The following is a 19,829-nucleotide window of genomic DNA, read 5'->3' as shown; positions in this document are numbered from 1 at the left end:
GTTACACAAGTTGGTTAGTTAAACATGGAGCCAAGTATCTTAGGAGTGTTATCTTGAGATATGATAGCACTGCTGATATCTTATTCCTATATAAACACATTATAAAATGTTGAGCTCAGCAGCAGGTGTGGTGTCCACCTTTGTTGCTCCCAGAGTCTGATGTAAACTCTCATCCTCCTGGCACACAAATGTCCTGTTGAGAAAATAGTAAAAGTTGGTGAGAGAGCCTTTCCTTGGCACTTGACAACATGCAGTTTTGGGAGGGCCCATTACCCTGATTGTTCATCGCTTCACAGCCCTGGCCAGCACAACCTTTCATGCGTCTCTCGTTTTCTTCTTAGTGCACGCTGATGTCTAGTAACTTCCCAAGTGTAGGGTTCAATATTTCACATTTTCTTTTATTTATCATTCATTTTCATTACATGTTATTCATATAATTTCACTATCATGAAAGTAATCATAAGAACATTTAATGTATTTCAAAATCTACCAGACTGAGAAGATGGTGAACCCTCTATCTATACACGGTACACCCAGTTATATCTAATGATCAAAGTCGTATCATAATATTACAGCGCTCATATTGACATATGTTGAATAGACGAAAAGTTCATCCTAATGATATCGCTCAACACATAAATGATATTGAACTTATGCATAATGGGGAATTTCATAAATTCTTTATTTGGAAAAGTTTCTGGTTTTCGTGTGTTGTCTAACGTATGACGACAGACTAGCTGTTGTCTCGCCCAGTAACACCTGGCCAGACTATTCCTCGTCACGTGAGCCTCGGCTTGTATGAACTTCATGATGTCAACATACATACAACTTGCAGATCTTCCAAGGAATAGTTGATCATTTATCTCTCCATATCTTAACGATTTGCCAGTAACATAGTGTCTTTAACGTAAATTGCTTGTAACAAAGATTGCCTGTAAAATAGATTGTCTATAGCATTATCTGCTTATACATGAGCTTACCTGAACATAAAGTACCTATAATATAGGTATGCTTGTGGCAAAGATTGCCTGTAACAAATTCTCTTTTGTATCAACAAAACACAAAGATGAATTTTGAAAAGCTTACAATATTAGGCATCGAACCATCATTATTTTGTTTCATTTTTCTCAAAATTAAGTAATTTAACTTTGGTGCTGAGAATCTGAAATATTCTCAAAGTTTTTCATAAATAAGAAATCCTATCTGAACTTCGACTATGTATGTATTAATCAGAGGTTCAGCTGGGACTGCAGTCTCCGTCGCAATGCACAGGTACATAGTGAACGTTTTGGGAACAATACCTTTGTTTCATAAGTCATTTCGAAGTTGATTCAGAGATGAATTGATTTGAAGTTTGTTCACACACACACACACACACACACACACACACACACACACCGGAGCTACACTCTTGTTGCCTGCTGGTCATTTCATTACGAAAATATACATCAGTTGAAATAAGACACAACGACGATATATTTCGGCAGACCACAAACAGAAGGTGGCAGAGGAGAGGCGCTTGCGTGACGTGAAAATGTTGGCACTTGTAGTTATATGAGTCTTGCCAGACAGGACGATGGGTCAGGGAAGGTCACGTTACTTGGGTCATGTCGGGTCGCTGGGTTATATGGTCTTAATAAAACATTTATGATTGACAGCAAAACTGCCAGAGCTGAGGACAACCTGGCCCTTCCCGGCCTCGCTCGAGGTCGTTAGAGGAACTGTAAACCCTTAACGAGGCCGGAGTCTCGCTCACCAGAACAACATCTTCTCATATGCAAATAACATTTGTTAGTAAACAAAGTCTACATTTACATACTGCTGCAGAGAAAAGATTGGCAAAATACTCATCGTCTTTCCAAAGATTCATGACCAGAATATTTGTTTCTTAATTTTGACATAATGTTAGAATACTAAACCTTCTTGTAAGATCGTGACACATTCATCAGCTGGTGACTGGCAGGAAACTGTCTACTGTCGGCTGCTGGAGGGAGGTAGAGCAAGATGCGACTCAGTGAGAGGCAAGTGTGTCGCTAGTGTAAGATGTGACGTACAATTTGTACAGTTCTTACGGTTATCCAGGACCTGAAGGCTCAGGATTGCTTGGGTTTAGTGTAGCCTTGTATGGTCCATACTGGCTTTTATGACCCACAAAATCTTTTATCGTGTATACGATGCATTATGGCTTGCGAGGTCTTGTAAGGTGTTGTATGATTTATGAAGACTTGTATGAGTCTGTAAGGTCTTGTATGGTTTATAGTTTATTTCATAGCCTGGAAAGTCATTCATGGTCCATAACATTTTTTACGTTCTTAAAGTCTTGCATGGTCCATATGGTCGGGCATGGTATAGTCTTATGTAATCTTTGCTATTTTGTATCATGCTGAGGTACACAATAATCACGTTTGTTGTAATAAATCTTTGGCAAGGTACTTAAGTATCAAGCTACAATAATCATTCATCATGTAGCCAGAAGTAGCGAGTAATGATGATGTATGGCAAGGACCAGAGGTGAGGCCCAGAGGATGGTCCTCTCTCTCTCCAAGAGATGATCATCCTCCGTGTTGTTCCTGGCTCGTGCATGTGCTGTACAGCCCCACCACCCCAGCATCACCCGCACATGTCATCATGTTAGGGTAAACCGCCTCCCTCACCATCAGTGTTAAGCAAGGTTCCCCAAGACTCACACAACAGTCCGGATCCAGTCAATTGACACCGTGGCCCGTGGGCGCTGCACCTCCCCTTCACCAACACTCACCCACTGTAGCCGCAGCTTCTGAACTCCTAACTTCCTGCCCTATCATCACCGTCATATAATTCCCAGTAACATTATCTGAGAAAAAGAAATATGAAAATATTATCATGAGTACAGAAATGGTCGTGTCTCTTCAAGTGAACTGCTGAGGAGACAGACTGCAGAGAGAAATCTATCTCGTTTAAAAAACACTTGAGACGTTTGATTGGTCTATAATCTGGAAGATTAACTGTTGGAAGAATAATATGGAAGAGTCAAAAGTCTGACGGCCAAAATGTATCTCACCAACATTAATCTCTTCCAAATTTCACGCGAGAGCCTTTCGCTCGGGACCATAAACTTCACGACAGGATTATTTATGACTCGAGCCAACTCCACGTTGTATGTAACAAAGCTTTTGATATATGTTTTACAGAGAGAGAACTTCTTGGTTAATATCCCCTGACAGATTATCATCACACGATCCTCACTGGCTGATCAGTCTGACACAGTGATGATCGATGAATAAAGCTCACCATTTGTGTGATCATATTGATCAGGAGGTAACCACAGGACATCTTTAGCATGGGTTTCCACGTTGTCTTGAAAGACGCTAGAGCCTCAGTCACTTCTCTTCTACCAACCTATGGGCAGTCCTGAAGATATCAGTTATGATATGGGAGTCAGCATGGAGCAAGGTGGAGGGGGATGTAGACCAGAAAGTGAAGAGGAACTTGCTAGAGAGAGGAAGATAAGTGAGTCAAGAAAAAGTGTCAAAAAGGAGTAAAGGTAAACTATGATGAAAGCTGAAGTCGGTGAGGAATATCAGATTAGAATAAGGTAAAATGTGGACTTAAAAGCATTAGAGTCAGGAGAGGCAAATAACGTAGAGGGAGGGAGGAAGGAAAGAAAATATATCAATTCATGAACTTCCGTGGCGTAGTGGGTAGCGTTTCTGACCATGAATCACACGCGAGCATCGAGAAGAGTAATAGGAAATACTTTCTAGAGGAACTGACAGGGGAAATGGATCAGATTATATGAAAATGTAAAGTGTGTTGCATGCAGGAGGAATAGACATGCAGGAGGAATAGGCATGCAGGGAAAAAGATGGTTTTGAGGATAATAAATTTAGTCTGTGTGTATGTATGTATGTGTGTATTCATGTAGTAAATTATGACTGGCAGCTAGAATGTGTATGTGCTTGTATATGTTAGTAACTGTTAGCTTCTGTACATATGTAAATATACAATTGTTTCTACGTATATCTATGAAGAATGTATTGTTTTACAATAGGCTTAATGTTTTTTGCCCTCCACTGAGTTTTTTTTTTACCTTGTGTACGTATTACAAAGTCTGTTTATAGTCTTACGTACTCACAAGGGAGTGGAGATATACAGACGTGTTCAGGCAGCACCTGCTCCTGGTGGTTGGCTATACCTGAAGCGCCAGGCGTCTGGTAACACCTGAATCGCCAGATGGCTGGCAACACTTAAACCGTTACATGTCCCACATATCCAGCTGAAGCAATCTTCCTCGCAGCTGGTGAACAAACCAATTCCTCTCAGCGGCTGAGACAGTTACATCCTCTCAGCAGCTGAGGTAGGCGTGCTCAGGGTATCTTCCCTCCCATGTACCATCCTGATGTAATGTTAAACAATGGAAATATATTCATGAATTGGTCTTCACACACATGTTATTGTTCAATTTCATTAGAGTCTTATTTAGCGTTACTGAGAATGTTTAACCCACTTACCCAGCATGAGTAGAATTAGTTTATATATGAGACAGACAAACAGACACACCAGCATCACAACCCACTATACTCCTAGCAGCAACATCCACACCGCCCTTGCCTTACGCACTCCACACACACATCATAATTTGGTCACTTTCATCAAACGTCTGTGATGAAAAATCATTTCATATTTTGCAAATTAAGAGTAAATCTCCCCAGGGCCTTGCAATATATCTTGAGAGGCGAGTTCCGTGCAGTGTGGAGCACGTCACGTTGCGGCATTTGGCGACAAAGGACATTGTGAGGTCAGGAATTTCTTTCATTTCAATTGGCGCCAGACCCAGGGTGCCAGACATGGTGACTGGTGCCAGTCTTAAAATTGGCACAAGTTCCGTAGTGCCAGACTTGGTGACTGGTGACAGTCTGACGGCGTCAGTCTCGGAGTGCCAGACTTAATGACTGGTGACACTCGCCAGCAGTGCCAGACTTGTTGATCAATGACAGTCGTACATTTGGTGCCAGTGACAGTGTGCCAATTTTTACCTGGTCCGGAGTGCCATGGTTGGTAAAATGTTGACTCTCCCACACTTGGCAACATTCCAGGATTGTCAAAGTTGGTGACTCTCTCTCTCTCTCTCTCTGTTCAAATGTATTTTTTGAAATATATTTGAGTAATATAACTAGACGGGATGATCAGTGTCTGAGAGGGTCAACCCTCGGTGTTATCATATCATGATGATATCTTGTTATCACTTGCTAGGTGTGTATTTCTTTCTTCCAGTTGCCGTTTTTTTTTTTCTAAAATTTCTTTTGGGATACATTTGTCCAGATTATTATGGAGGGCACTAAATTATGTCTCATTAAAGCTATTGCCTCTTTAAGAGGCAGTTGGTTTAGTTTTTGGGAAAGCATTTAGTGGATCAATACAGAGCCATTAATAAAGTGCTGTTATCATTCGATGATCATTATGATGACTACGTTCGAATATAATTGACAACAGATTATGTCGGTGAAGTCCCACTAGATGTGCCACTAATACATTCATGGTACGAGGCCTTGTGTGATATGGCCAGGTTAGAGTGAGGAAAGTGGTTGCTTTGTGGAACACGGACGATGGTGTTGGCATTGTTGATGGACGAAGATGTTGGTATTGTTGTCAGATTTATGATATGAGGTTATAATTGTTTCGTTATGTCATTACTGACATGAATGTCACGGTTGTGAGTGAGGGGTCAGTGTGTCCCCTGGCAGTACCTGAGGTCACGAACTCATGGTAGTCCTCGGTGTCAGGCAATAAACGATATGAGAAAATGATGTAAAGAAAAATAAAGAAACGAAAGTAAATGCAAATAACCACCTTGTTACAATGTGATGTGTGATATATCAAGCTCTAATTTACATGATATTTGACAAGGACATTAATATGCAAATTTAATTTCCAGAGGGAGTGGATCCTGCGGCAGCAGAAGAAACTCTTGTTAAATATTTGCTTCACATTAAACCCACCAAGTCTGGCTACACTCCTGTGGCCGCCAGAGGGACGAGCTGGTTCCCTGCTGCTCTTTCGTATCAGGTAAGACTTGCGTTAATGATAATATAAAGAGAAGAATATTAGGGTGTTGTGTCGGAGAATGAACGAACACATAATGTAAATGAATATATATTATACTTGGACGGACGTCGTAACCAAACTCTGATCACTTCCTCTACAGTTCTGTCACATATTGAATATTCTACTTTGTAATGTCTCACTGGAGGATAAGTGGACGGCTTAGGGTGAGAGATGTTTGTTGTCCGAGGCCAAATCTTTGATCTAATTCTAGAAGCAGTAGCACTAGCACTCATCGCTCTACCAGCAGTTTGCAGACGTACATTGTCGTGCCGGAGGATCCCACCGTTTGAGACGAGTCCTAGTGTCTTACTTCGAATGTCACCTTCAGCGTATTCAGCAGGGCAGAGGAGGAGGAGCTACAGTCAGTTGAACGACGACACAACAAACACTTACGCATCGTGTCTTCATTTGGAGGAGTGAATGACACAACTCTATGAAGCATAATCATAGTTTAATGACAAGAAAAACGTGAATAGTATACAAAACTTCTCAGAATTCTATACCCTTTAAAATGGATGTAAAGTCAATCCCTCCAATGTTTTGATTTTAGGCTGATAAAGGTGCAGACGGAAATGTTCCAATTGAAGCAAGCAGTAAAACCTAAGACAATGTGCAGTCAATTATGCATACAGAAGATGTATGTCTTAATGATATCTGTACATAATGATGACGTCTGGCTGGTCGCCCAAGCCGGCCGGACTGGTTTGTATTGCAACTTTAATGAAACACAATGTGGCCAAGAACTGCCTTGATCACTCGTGATAATAAATTTGTGCTTTGTCTACCGCTTGTTCATTAGCAAAGAGGAACCGGGATGTGATTTTATTTGTTACATTATCATGCACAAGAGAAACAAATGACTTATAACAGTAACTATATTCTATTCAAATGAAGGAAAGAACGTCACAGTATATAATAATAATCAAAGCTTCATTATGAAAAGCTGATATAAGTGAATAGCCACAAAGTTTTAAGGTCCACAACCGTGGTCCAAAGTTCAAAACTTATCACACTATAATTGTTCACGAAGCTAATGCCCAACAGAAGAACAAACAGCTGGCATTCTTTCGTTATCAAATGATGTTGTCGTATATTCCCTCTTGTTGACTGTTAAAGCTATATTGACTAGGTCTGTTGTAGATGTGACTGAGAGTGAAGAGCCCGGAGTCTGAGGGTGGCAGGTGCCGCCCGAGACTCCTGCTAGTCTGCGAGGAGGTCATTTTCCCACCATGTTCCTTCATCGATCCTCCATAAGAATTTTGGTCCAGGAACTCACAGGAGTAGTAGCCAGAATCCTTGGAGGACTTGTTAGTTGTTCCACTGGTGCCGAGCTTCGGCCTGGCGTGGGGCTCGGCGTAGATGGGGGGGTTGTGGTGTCGAGGGGTGGTGGCGCCAGCTGGCGGTGATGGCGGTAGGTAATGTGAGATTCGCTGGCCACCGTTTCTGCTACTGCTACTGCTGCTACTGCGACTGCTGGCGGCGACCCCTACACCGTTCTCCAATGGAACGACCCCGAAATACCCTTCATGGTTGGCTCTCGCGGGAGACTTGAGCGAGGAGAAGTAGTCATCTGTGACTATTCTCCCATTATGGGCGTGTCTTATGGTCCTGCTTTTGTTATTTTCCTCCGTTAAGAAAGACGACTTGAGCGCCTTCGTCCTTTCGATGAGCTCGTCGTGGAGACCAGAAGGCGGTGGTTGATCTCCACCGAGCTCCTGTCAAATGACGGTGACGGGGATGTGTTGAATGCCACGCAGAGAATGGAATGTGTACTCTTCATCCTCCACTTGCTTCTGGTATTCCGGGTCCTTCCAGGTGGCCACAATCTTCTCTGGCCAGTTGTCGTGGACCATCGCCTTCATCTTGCGACAGTTCTTATAATAAAGAATACCAAAGGCCACAAGGAGGAGGACGAGGGCCATCGAGGCGGCGGCACAAGAGGCCACCACTACCACGTTATTGTAACACTCAAGATCATACTCGGATAATTCCGAGAGACTTCTGCCCCTCAGGACCTCCGGCTCCGCGCACAATACCTCCTCGATATTCAGCGAGAGGCTATTGTTCAAGCTCGCTACCTGTAGCCACTTTACGGAACAATTGCACTCAAGGCTATTGTCTCGAAGATCAAGAGACTGAAGACTGGTGGAGGTAACAAGAGAACGATCAAATCCTCTTAAGCCATTACCCCTGAGAACCAAATGTCGAAGACCAATAAGAGGCCTAAAGACGTCACGGTGGAGAGTGATTAATTGGGGGTTGAAGCTGAGCACGAGGGATGTAAGTTTACTAAGACTTGTGAAGGCTCCGCTGTCAATGTGGGAGAGATTCTCGCATCGTGATATGTGCAAACTCTTAAGGTTTACCAGATGGGAAAATGGTCCAAATGGCAGTGACGTCAGAGGATTGATCCCTATATCCAGCTCCTCCAAGCCCTTGATGGCAGGTAGCACGTGGCTGGGGACTTCATTGAATGCATTATTTTTAAGACCCAAAAATCTCAGTGAATCTAACCCACTGAAGACTTTCTCCTGCATCTGATGAACTTTGTTATTGCTTAGTTTTAGGTTCACTAGACCCTTGAGATTCTTGAAAGCAAAGTCTTGAATGGACGTGATTTGATTCGAACACAAATCTAAGTCCTGGAGTTCTTTTAGAGGTTCAAACACCACACTATAAACACCCTTAAGCTCATTCTTACACAAATTAAGCGTCTTTAGACCTCGAAGTTTCATGAAGGTATTGGCTGTAAGATTCTTTATTCTGTTATTGGACAAATCTAACGTTTTCAGCTTACCAAGAGAACTGAAAGCATTCTTTTCAATGCTTTCAATGTAATTATTACTCAAGTCCAAGTTAGTGAGTTTCGAAAGTCCAAGAAATGCTCTACTCTGGATTTTCGAAACCTTGTTATTATTTATCACAAGTGTTGTAAGAGATCTCTGAGTTGCAAAGTTTTGTGAGCCAAGCGACACAACCTCATTGTGCGACAGATCCAGGTACTGAAGCTCATGATAAAAGACAAAACTCTCAAGGATCGTCTTGATCCTATTCCAGCTGAGATTGAGTTCCAGGGTCCCAGGATGGAACAGTATTGGAATCACGTCCAGGTCAGCGTTGATGCACCGAACCCGTAGCTCGACGTCGTCGCAAGAGCATCCTCGTGGACAGAAGGCACCGACAGGACTAAGGAGGGTCACCATCAACACCAGAGCTACCGAGTGCAAACCATGAACCACCGAAGACCAAGCAGGCGGGGACACCCACGCCCTGGAACTTCCACTGGTGTTGGTCTCACCGAGGAGCACTGGTTGCGTTTCTGCCGGAACTGTTTTGTACCCTCGGGGCTCGGCGAACCACAAACGGTGCTTTCTTCTCCTTCTATAGGGTTCAGGAGAAGTCAAAAGGACGGGAGAGTCCTCATCGTTTTGGCTCTTGTGGCTATGATTCTTCCCTGACTTTATCCCGTTGCCTCTTCTGTTGCCAATGATGGTCATATGACTTTTGCTGGGAGACTTGGAACGTGTCCAGGGAAGTGAGAATGAAGAGCTGGGTTCTCTTGGTTTTATGGCCTCCCTAACCATCTTTGAGCTGCTTGATGAATCACGAGGAGAGAACATCGCCGAAAGCCCTAATTTAGCAAAGAATTTTCTCCTGCCTTGAGCATGGTCTGGGATAGGCTTTCGGTTCAGCTTTTTCGGGCTGTGTGATGAAGGGATGGACGGGATCGTAATTTTACATCCTCCTCTGCTTGGTACATCCTCCCATTCTGAGTCATCAGTTACAGGAGGATGACTGTACAGAAGCAGAGGAGCCGTGTCACGTTCCATCTCGGCCAGCTGCCCACCGGCACCGACAGCGCCTCACTCCTTCTCCTCGCGGGGTGCCACGCCGTCAGGAGGGCCGTCCACAAGCGTCATACCGACGGTCATCACTACTCTGCCCTTGACTCGGAGCCCCGGAGTCGACGGCAGCACAACTCTTCTGTAAATAAGAAAAAAGACGAATGAGAATGTGATACCCAGCGTGTGTTGTGATACCCAGCGTGTGTTGTGAGTTGTGATACCCAGCGTGTGTTGTGAGTTGTGATACCCAGCGTGAGTTGTGAGTTGTGATACCCAGCGTGAGTTGTGATTAGTGAGAACAAGCTACACAGCTGGTACCTCACGCTCTACTGGACACTGGTTAGGTTCATCATCGTGCAACACTTTACTGTACTTTGATAACAGGTACAACCCTCCCCATGTAGTACACGGTGTACAGTACTGTACCTGACCAAAGGTACATCACAGTGATCATGTTGTGCAAGGTGTATGATCCTGTGTAGTGACCACAGATACATGAGGACAGATGATAGGTTTACTGTTCTGACTGGGGGCGGAGGGAGGGAGGGGGGGAGGGAGGGGGGGAGGGGGGGGCACTGACAAGCAAAAAGCATTCGTGGCAACGTTGAGTCTGTTCAATATCAGTGTTACATCAGTCATGGTGTTGTCTTCCTGGACTAAATGGAAAATTATTCACACACAATCCTGGGATTTCTGCGTGCGAGGAGTGCAGTCTGACACGCGCCTCGTTATTTCATCTTCTACGTAGTACAAACTAACATGCAACTGTGTTAAGCAACAATTACTCGATCCCAGAGATCACGACCGGCAACACCACCATCACAACACCACTATAAGTCATCACCAGCAACATCATGTAACATCAACACTATAAGTCATCACCAGCAACATCATGTAACATCAACACTGTAAGTCATCACCAGCAACATCATGTAACATCACCAGCAACATCATGTAACATCACCAGCAACATCATGTAACATCACCACTATAAGTCATCACCAGCAACATCATGTAACATCACTATAAGTTAGAATGATACGCTTTATAACAGCGTACAAACGTCATCTCATCAGTACTTTCCACCTAAAGTTACATCGGATTGTAACTTTCTCAATGTCTCAGTTATCACAGTGAAACGCTAGAGCTGACACAATGACTAACTTAAATTTACGTTAAGTTGGCACTGGCTAAGCCGGTGCGGTGGTTAAGCTGAATCAAGACGGTGCTTGAGGTAAGCTGGCACAGTTGATGTAAGCACAAGCGTATCAAACCCATCCAAGCTCGCGCTGCTGACTGCCACAAGAAGAGCCCCATCCCAGGCCATCGCTAACCTCATCAGCATAATCAGTGGACTGTTAACTAAGTATCTGTATGTTTAGCATTATCATTATGGTCATTATCATTACTATTATCATCATTACAGGGACCCATCCTGATGCAATCCATTCCATTCCTTTTTCCCTTCCATCCATTCCATTCCTCTTTCCCTTCCATCCATTCCATTCCTCTTTCCCTTCCATCCATTCCATTCCTCTTTCCCTTCCATCCATTCCATTCCTCTTTCCCTTCCTTCCATCCATTCCTTTCTTCCTTTCCTATCTCCCCGGCGCCAGAGGTTTGAGTTCAGGAGATTTCACTGAAATGTAATTGCATTTCCATACAGGTGTGGGTTTAGGGCTGGATTATGTGTCCCAACTCTGTGCCATGGGTAATTAGCGTGCTGGATTAGTGATAAGCGCAGGAAATTATCATAATGCAATCAGGGGCTACGTTGACCTCTCACCCCATCACATGTCATTCACATAATCTCTCTTCCTCTCTCTTCCTCTCACACAGACTGTCATCTCACATCACTCCCACTTATGTCACTCTCACTGTCCTGACTCAGAAGGCAGATAACATAAAATATTTTCCACCCACCAAGTATTAATGATCAACCTAATGGTAATCAGAACGTATAATCCACATGACATTTTCCCACGTGTCAGGTATAGACGCTTTGTTTCACCTGTTTGTGGATTGTTACCTGTAATTACGACTGCTTTCATTTTGGACACAATATCTCGTTAGCTCAGTTCAAATTCCAATAATTTACTTTTATGATGATCAAATACTTGAGTTCAGCTGACTTAAAATGTTCTCTGATTAATGGCAAATTCATCCCATAGGTTCACTAACCAACACGTTCAGATATGCAATACCGACATTATCATTCTGGACTTCAGTTCGTCTATTCACAGTTATCATTTCCCATTACTTTTCACAGTTATCAGCAACCAAACAATTCATGTAGATAGGAAGGTAATAGAGAAAAGGAGAGATAATGGAGGGAAGGAGGAATGCGGAGAAAAAAGTCTATATGAGATGTGAAGTGACCTTCATTGGTGAAGAGAGAACTCCCAGTGCTCTTGTTGTATGAGAGAGAGAGAGAGAGAGAGAGAGAGAGAGAGAGAGAGAGAGAGAGAGAGAGAGAGAGAGAGAGAGAGAGAGAGAGAGAGAGAGAGAGAGAATCATTGGTCTGTCTGTAAATGTATGACATAAACATGTAGATTCAGGTGCTTATTGTAATCAAAAGCTGTAAATTCTGGGACTGGAGATCAATATAGCTTTTATGCAGACAACGTGAACCAAATGTAAATCATGGAGGGAAGCCCTACTGGAAACATTCTTAGATGCAAGGCACAGAGTAGATCTTGTTTGTTGACAGCAACCCGAGGTGTGTGGTTAAGTCAATATTTGTTTACAATGTGTCGAGATAAGATGTAAGTGAAAGTTTGGAGGCTTGAAGGAAGCTGGAAGAGATATAGTTAGCAACATTGTGACAGGAGGAGGAAAGCTATATTGACATTACCCCGAGATATGTTGCAAGGGGTGAGAGATACTGTTGACAGCATCCTGAGATGTGAGCCAGGGGAGTGGGGCGGGAAGCGCTGGTAGGGAGTTAATATTCTAGAGTGTACAGTGCTGGGGAGACACTGCTAGTGACTTCTCATGACACGTACGTCTTGACTACTCTAAGAATGGCAGATATTATATATATTATCTCGTGTCACCTTGCTGTACGTAGCTATGTTTGTACGTGAAGCTTTGACTACAAGAACAGGTGGTGTGTTAGTCATACGACTGAGCAGACGAGTAGATGGTGTTTATAGCAGCCCAGGAGGACACATACTACGGACGTCCCCACTAGAGCTGCAGCAGCCCAGGAGAACACATACCCACGGACACAATGCCACGGACGTCCCCACCATATCTATAGCAGCCCAGGAGGAGAGAGACCTGCTAACGTCCCCACTAGACACCTCGGCTACTCATCTTTACATTGGGCCCCGTCACATGTACACAGACACAAACGCAGACACAGCTACACACACACACACACACACACACACACACACACACATATAACGATATAATGTCTTGACCATGACTGAGGACAAGGTGTCTCATTCACCACATTCCATTTGTTTCTCATCGCTGCCTGCGGGCTGAAGGCAGGCGAGGAAATGCTGGTACGTGTGAGAGGATGAGGAGGAGGAGGAAAAACTGGAAGGAAGATGACAAATGGAAGAAATGAATGAGGAGAAGGTAATGCAAGAGAAGGAGATTAGGGAGGAAGAGGAAATGAAAAGGAAGAAAGGACAATAACTAAAGAGAAAGAGGGAAGAGTTTAGGAGAGAAAGATGGGAAGCAGGAGAAAAGGTAGGAAGGAGAGGGAAGAAAAATTGGTGAGACGAGCGGTGGAGGAGGAAGGAGTCAGTAGGAGCCACGGATCCACCCACCCTCCAGCCGACAGAGACCGACAGACCAGACTGATAACAGTGACAACCTCGAGAGAAGGCAGTGTCCTGCTGGTCGGTCACCCACACTCATGATGGATCAGAGATGGACGCTGTCTTCAAACTTTCATGGTAAATTCCAGTTTATCTTTGACACTTCATAGTTTATTTTACACAAATTAACCACCAAATTATGATCCCTTTCAAAACTTTTCACATTAATTTGCAGATGATCTGAGGCTGCTCGTTCTGTTAAACCCAGGCACTAATCCAGTTCCTCTTTAGTAGAAAGTTAGAGGGTGGAAAGGTTGCTTGAAGTGGACCACAGAATGAAGAGAAGTCAGGGAAGTGGTGGTACGGGCAGGGAAGTGGTGGTAGTGGCAGGGAAGTGGTGACAATAGCAGGAAAATGGCGGCAGCGGCAGGGAGGTTATGGTAGTGGAGCGGGGGTGGCGGTCGTGGTAGTGTGGGTGATGGGGGAGGCAGGGAAGTGGTAGCAGTGGTGGGGAGAGGGTGGTGTCAGTGGCAGTGAGGTGGTGGCACATCATTCTCCACATTCTATACATTATTCACAACAATATGGTAATAAACTCTTTGATGTTCAAAACATGGAGGTCTCTTTCCTACACACAGTATTAATTAAAGTATATTGTTGTTTTGAATTATTTTGGCCTTTTAATTTTATATAATGAATGAATTTTTGTCATCTGTAGATCTGCATAGCGCTCTGACGTACGAAATTATATTTATCATTATTATTTTCATCATTATCATTATTATTGTTATTAGGAGCAGCAGTAGCAGGGGGAGGAGCAGCAGTAGTGTACATTTTCAAACGTATTGATCATCACTGTAAACAAAACGTTTGTGATATTGTGTGAACTAAGCCTGTGACTACGATATATGGGAGTGGTTGTGTGAGGAGAACTCAACATCCACCACAAACTAACTCTTGATACAACGACTCTCCTCAGACCCGCAGCCCTGTCGCCTTGCCTCTAAAACCACCATATCGCCACCCCGACCTTCCTGTTCGCCCGTAACGCAGGCAGCCCATCGTATCCATAGACGTATACATATACGTCAGCCTACCTTCCATACACAATGTACAGAAAACGATTTCATGAATTTGGGTTGTAATATGATCAGTAAATCCGTCACGCCCTCGTTTGTGACTCTGCCGCTCTTCCTTGAACTCTGTTACTTAACGTTCCTTGCACTGTTCCATTGACTCTGTTAACGTTCCCTGCACTGTTCCATTAACTGTTACTAATGCCTCTCTCACTGTTCTATAAATTCTCTATTATTTAACGTTCGCCTCACTCTTCCATTAACTCTGTAACTTAATATTCACATTTTCATGAAATCAATTCGCTTTTACGTCAACAAGTTACGTGCGCTGGTGTATATGATTGCCAGATGGGAACTCATTAGGGAACATGATGGTGACGCACGTGGAAATAGTGACTGTGTTGCAGGTGTAATGATATGAATGTCAATTTCCTGGGAATTGTGAAGCACTGCTGTGAGGGCAACTGTCCCGTGGGTAGTGACCCTGGTGACTGTGTTGATAATGATCGTTAATTTGACAGTGATACCATAATAGAAGAACTGGAAAGTCAGAGTCTTGGGATCATCCAATTTGTTAAATCGCCAGTCACTCTCCATTAGCGTGTATGTCTACAACCTGTCATGTGTTGTGTGTATTGGTAACTGAAATATATCGTTACTTTAACTCAGTTATCAGGCGTCACTGTCGGTTATTTTTCAGTATTGACTTGTTATCGACTCTATGTATTGCAAGAGAATATCTTTAACTGACTGGGTATTTTTTCAATCTTTTGAGAGCTAAAACCATTTTCAAACTGTAGCTTTCTTTGAGTTCTGGTCGACCTCCTCAAACTGCTTCGACCACACACTGAGTGAGGGAAAGCCAGGCTGGTTCCTGCACAAACACTGTCTATCAATAGATCTTCGCCAGTGACAACCTCTCCACACCCATAAAGAAGCAGTATTTACGGAGCCTAAAATACCGGCCACAGACAAGAGCAGACCTGGAGCGGGACGCGCCTCGTTAGGTGATTTTCCGGGACATTGTGTTGGTGGGAACCCTGCCCTACTGGGCGGCCATATTGTGGGGGAATTATATGGTCCTTGTCTTCCCTGGGAAGATGACTGTTGGAGGGACGTGTGTGTGTGTGTGTGTGTGTGTGTGTGCGCGCGCGCGAAAGTTTCGAAACATAAAGAAAGACAGAAAGACAGAGTTGGGTACTGCTCTACATACGTTGGAGAGGAGGCAAGTTGGGCAGAGCCTTCCCTTAGGCGTCACTGTTAAAGTGGGAACAGTATCTTTCCTGCAAATTATTTTGTTTCCCTGTATCTAGCGAGGCTGGAGGGGGATGAAAGTACATAACAGTTCCATGAATATTCATCATTCTCCACTGCTAACAGATACAGTCATTATTAACTTACATTCTTTCTCTTTATACATATCTGTTTTAACGCACATACATTCATCATCTATTCCTATCTGTCTTTCCTCGTTCTTTGTATCCAGAATATAAGAGAAAAGAGCACTCGTGCACAGGTATCCCAGAGACAACAGTAAAATGTTAGAGAGCAACATTATACTGTGCGCTCTGTGTTTCTTAACCAGGAATGCTAATTCCTCCTGGCAAGTCTTTTGACAAAGAACTAAGAATATCCCAGTTGTTTTCCACATCTCACCGTTGGTCATTTCCTAAACCTCTCCCATGTCCGTCTCCAAAACCCATTTCCCCTCTCCCAGGTCCATCACTGACGCTCGTCTCCTCTCTATCAAGACCGTCTCTTATACACATCTTTCTACTCCTGTCCATCTGTCCCTATCTGCTGGTCATGCCTTTCTTGATCCCCCAACATCTTCGTATTAATTGTTTTTCCATTTCTTCTTTGTCTGACTTGGCTAATCTCGTGTCACTTCGTGTCAGCAGGAGAAGCATGTCGAGGATGACTTCTGACGCTGCTGACCTGAAGTGTCACCTCGTGTCACCAGGAGGACACCAGTTTGAGAATGAACCAATAGGGTAAGGGTGACCCAACATGAGAAGCAGGTCGAGGAAGACCCAGCGGGAAGAGCAGATCGAGGACGACCCAGCAAGAGGAACAGATCGAGGATGACCCAGCAGGAATAGCAGGTTGAGGAGGACCCATCACAGCCACCGCTGGAGGACGTGGTCAGATCAATACCCGGGTCGCTGCTGGGCCTCCACTTGCCCACTCTATGAGACGACCTCCCTGACGACGCTCTCAGTGGTGGCTGCCGTTTTGAAACTGCTCTTTTTTGTAAGTGATGACGGTCAGCTTTAGAAGAAGGAAGACTTTTACATTTGGGATTGTGGAAGGAGTCAAAGTTAGTAATAAAGATTAATGAAAGAGGAAACTGGACGAGATTATACAGCCTGCATCTGGTGGGTGAGTTCCCCCAGAGGTCAGTCATGACGGAAGTTTAGGTCTCTTGCTGACGTTGGAAGGTTCATTTTCCCGTCATCCTTCTCCTTCTATCAACCCGTCACACTCCCCACCTCCATCCCTTTTCCTCCCTGCCTCTCTCTCTCTCTCTCTCTCTCTCTCTCTCTCTCTCCTTCCAGTCTCTGTCGGTCATTTCGCTCTTTATCCCTCCTGATCCACACACATTTCCTGGGTCCTCAGTCATGGACCCTCAGTCATGGGCCCTCAGTCCTGGGCCCTCAAAACCTCGAACTTTTAGTTGGGGAGGAATGTTGCCTTACCGACCTCCAATACCTTTGTCATTGACCTTCACCTCCTGACCTTGATCTTGCTTGCTCACCCCAGTTCTCCTGACCTTCAACACTTCTTTTCTAGCCTTCGGCTCCTGACTCTCCATCCTTAAGATTTAAGCCTCGCTTCTCGACTTATTCTCCCAGCTTAGTACTGACCCTACGTACTTTCTTTTTCACTTTCAGCTTTGTCTCATGTTTCCTTGGTCCGCTGGGCATTAAGCTGTTAATGTTCGGTCCACAACTCTGTCTCCGTCCTAACGTATTAAATAACTTCAAAACTCGTTCGTTTTTATGTTTTTTTCTTCTTCCTAACTTTTAACTTTCATTTCTGCTCCGCAACTCTTGTAATGTTAATCCTCCGTCTCGTTATTCCTATTCCTTAGCTCCACTACCCTTACTGCGCAAACTCCGTCAGTCTTAGAACCTAAGCCCGTCACACCTAACTACTCACTCGCTGAATATCATCAAGCAACGACCCTATCCCTTCCCCACCTGACTTATCCATCAAGTCCTCCAGCCTCCCCTCCGGTCGCCCCTTGAACAACCTCTGTATTACGTAAATAACATAGTATTGGTTAAGATCACATATGTTAAGTTTAAACACACACACACACACACACACACACACACACACACACACACACACACACAAATATACTACATCATAAATATTTTGGTGAACCAGACGACAAGCTTCTGTAAAAAGAAATAAAAAAAAAGATTTTGAAAGAGGTTTCTACGACTCATTGTTTTTGTAGATGTCACTTTCACTCTAATTTTTGTTCTATAAAGAAAAAGTTGTCTGATACAGTGAGGAGAGAGAGAGAGAGAGAGAGAGAGAGAGAGAGAGAGAGAGAGAGAGAGAGAGAGAATACTCGGTAGTAAAGCTATCCTGCCAACTTCGCCTTTTCTAGGATCTACCATGCAATAAAATTTCAGAGTTAAAGAGAGTGAATATTTGAAATTCTCCTTTAAAGAAGCAATAAAAACAGGAAGATAAGGAAAGAAAATAATGACCTGAAGAAACAAGATGTAAGACTCGGAAACACGACTTTCTCCTCTGTAGTCCTACTTCTAAGGCTCCGTCACCAGTCAGTGTAACTCCTCCAGACTCTGACTTGCAGATTCTCGCTTAAGAATCACTTATCGTTTCTTCTTCGTCTCTGTCAGTTCTCATTCTTCTGGGTCGATCCTCTTAACTCGAATCAATCTCCAACACCCCCAATTTCCAACACCCTTCCCAGCCAGCCACGTTCGCTCTCTAACATCTCCTCCAATCTCCAACACCCTCTCACAAGAAATGATATCTTTCCAGTCTCCAACACTCTCTCAAGCCTGCCATAGCGGCGCTCCAACTTCTCCTCCTGCCTCCAACACCCTCTCCACCCAACCATGATGGAATCTGAATAAAAGATTGGGGAAAAAACTTACTCTATGGGCAAGGCCAGATATGGCGTCTTGTACGCCAGTTGTTCTGAAAGACGGGTCTCTCTCTCTCTCTCTCTCTCTCTCTCTCTCTCTCTCTCTCTAGTAATAGCTGGTAAGCAGCCACAGACGAGAGGTTCAACCAGTAGTATCCGCCTGAGCATCGGGAGGGGTAGCTGTGCAGTGAGGCAACACTTCAGTGAGTCAAATTTCACTCCTTGGCCTAAGTGGAAGTTGTTCCTTTCTGTTTCACCCACACGTAAGCAGATGGCATTCAGTCCACAAGCATACAATCTCTACATCCCACACATAACATATGACAACGCCTAACTCACACGACTCGTTATTCATAACTCTATGTTTTCCTAAGGTGGTCAACGCTACGCGTCAGCTGTGCCTTTTGTCAAAAGGTCGTCGTCGGCGCTGGCATGTAAGTAGTGTTTCTCTTGGCAATTAATCCCGAGATATCACCACTAAACACACCTGGTCACTGCTCTGGCTACGGCTGAGCATATAACTAACAAATATACATCGAGTGGAATATAAACACTTACATTACAAATATGACATGAAAAGAATAAAGAATATCAAATATGATATTTGTGGAACTGGAGTATAAAGATGCTCAATACCAAATTCATACCAAATATATAAAGAAAATAGATATCTAAAACTGCATGCATTAGTCCACTAAATCATGGAGTCTATAATGCTTCTGAGTTGTATTGTTATATATCGAAATTCTAATTACGCATCAGTTTTAATCTTAATTAGTCTTCGTATCATAATTACAAAATGTTTTATTCATAGAATTGACCAATTTCCATATACTAATATGATTAAAACAATTCTTATTCAAACAATCATCATATTTTGCGCATTCTTTGTTACATATTTTCTAAATCAGTTGAA

At 43.6% G+C, this 19,829-nt stretch overlaps 1 protein-coding gene across 3 annotated transcripts in view; it reads right to left on the bottom strand.

Annotated features, from left to right (window-relative positions):
- Window positions 1-6,518: 6,518 nt before the first annotated feature.
- LOC139754008 (uncharacterized) overlaps window positions 6,519-19,829 on the bottom strand; it is a 30,162-nt gene continuing 16,851 nt past the window's right edge. For all 3 annotated transcript variants that reach the window (XM_071670971.1, XM_071670972.1, XM_071670970.1), the window contains one exon: window positions 6,519-10,068. In XM_071670971.1, coding sequence (XP_071527072.1) covers window positions 7,803-9,914 — 2,112 coding nt within the window. In that variant the 5' untranslated portion in view covers window positions 9,915-10,068 and the 3' untranslated portion in view covers window positions 6,519-7,802. The remainder of the gene's footprint in view (window positions 10,069-19,829) is intronic.

The sequence above is a fragment of the Panulirus ornatus genome, chromosome 16, assembly GCF_036320965.1.
Source record: "Panulirus ornatus isolate Po-2019 chromosome 16, ASM3632096v1, whole genome shotgun sequence".
Taxonomy (NCBI): Eukaryota; Metazoa; Arthropoda; class Malacostraca; order Decapoda; family Palinuridae; genus Panulirus; species Panulirus ornatus.
The sequence above is the reverse complement of the archived record's forward strand: the minus strand, read 5'-3'. Positions and strand labels throughout refer to the sequence as shown.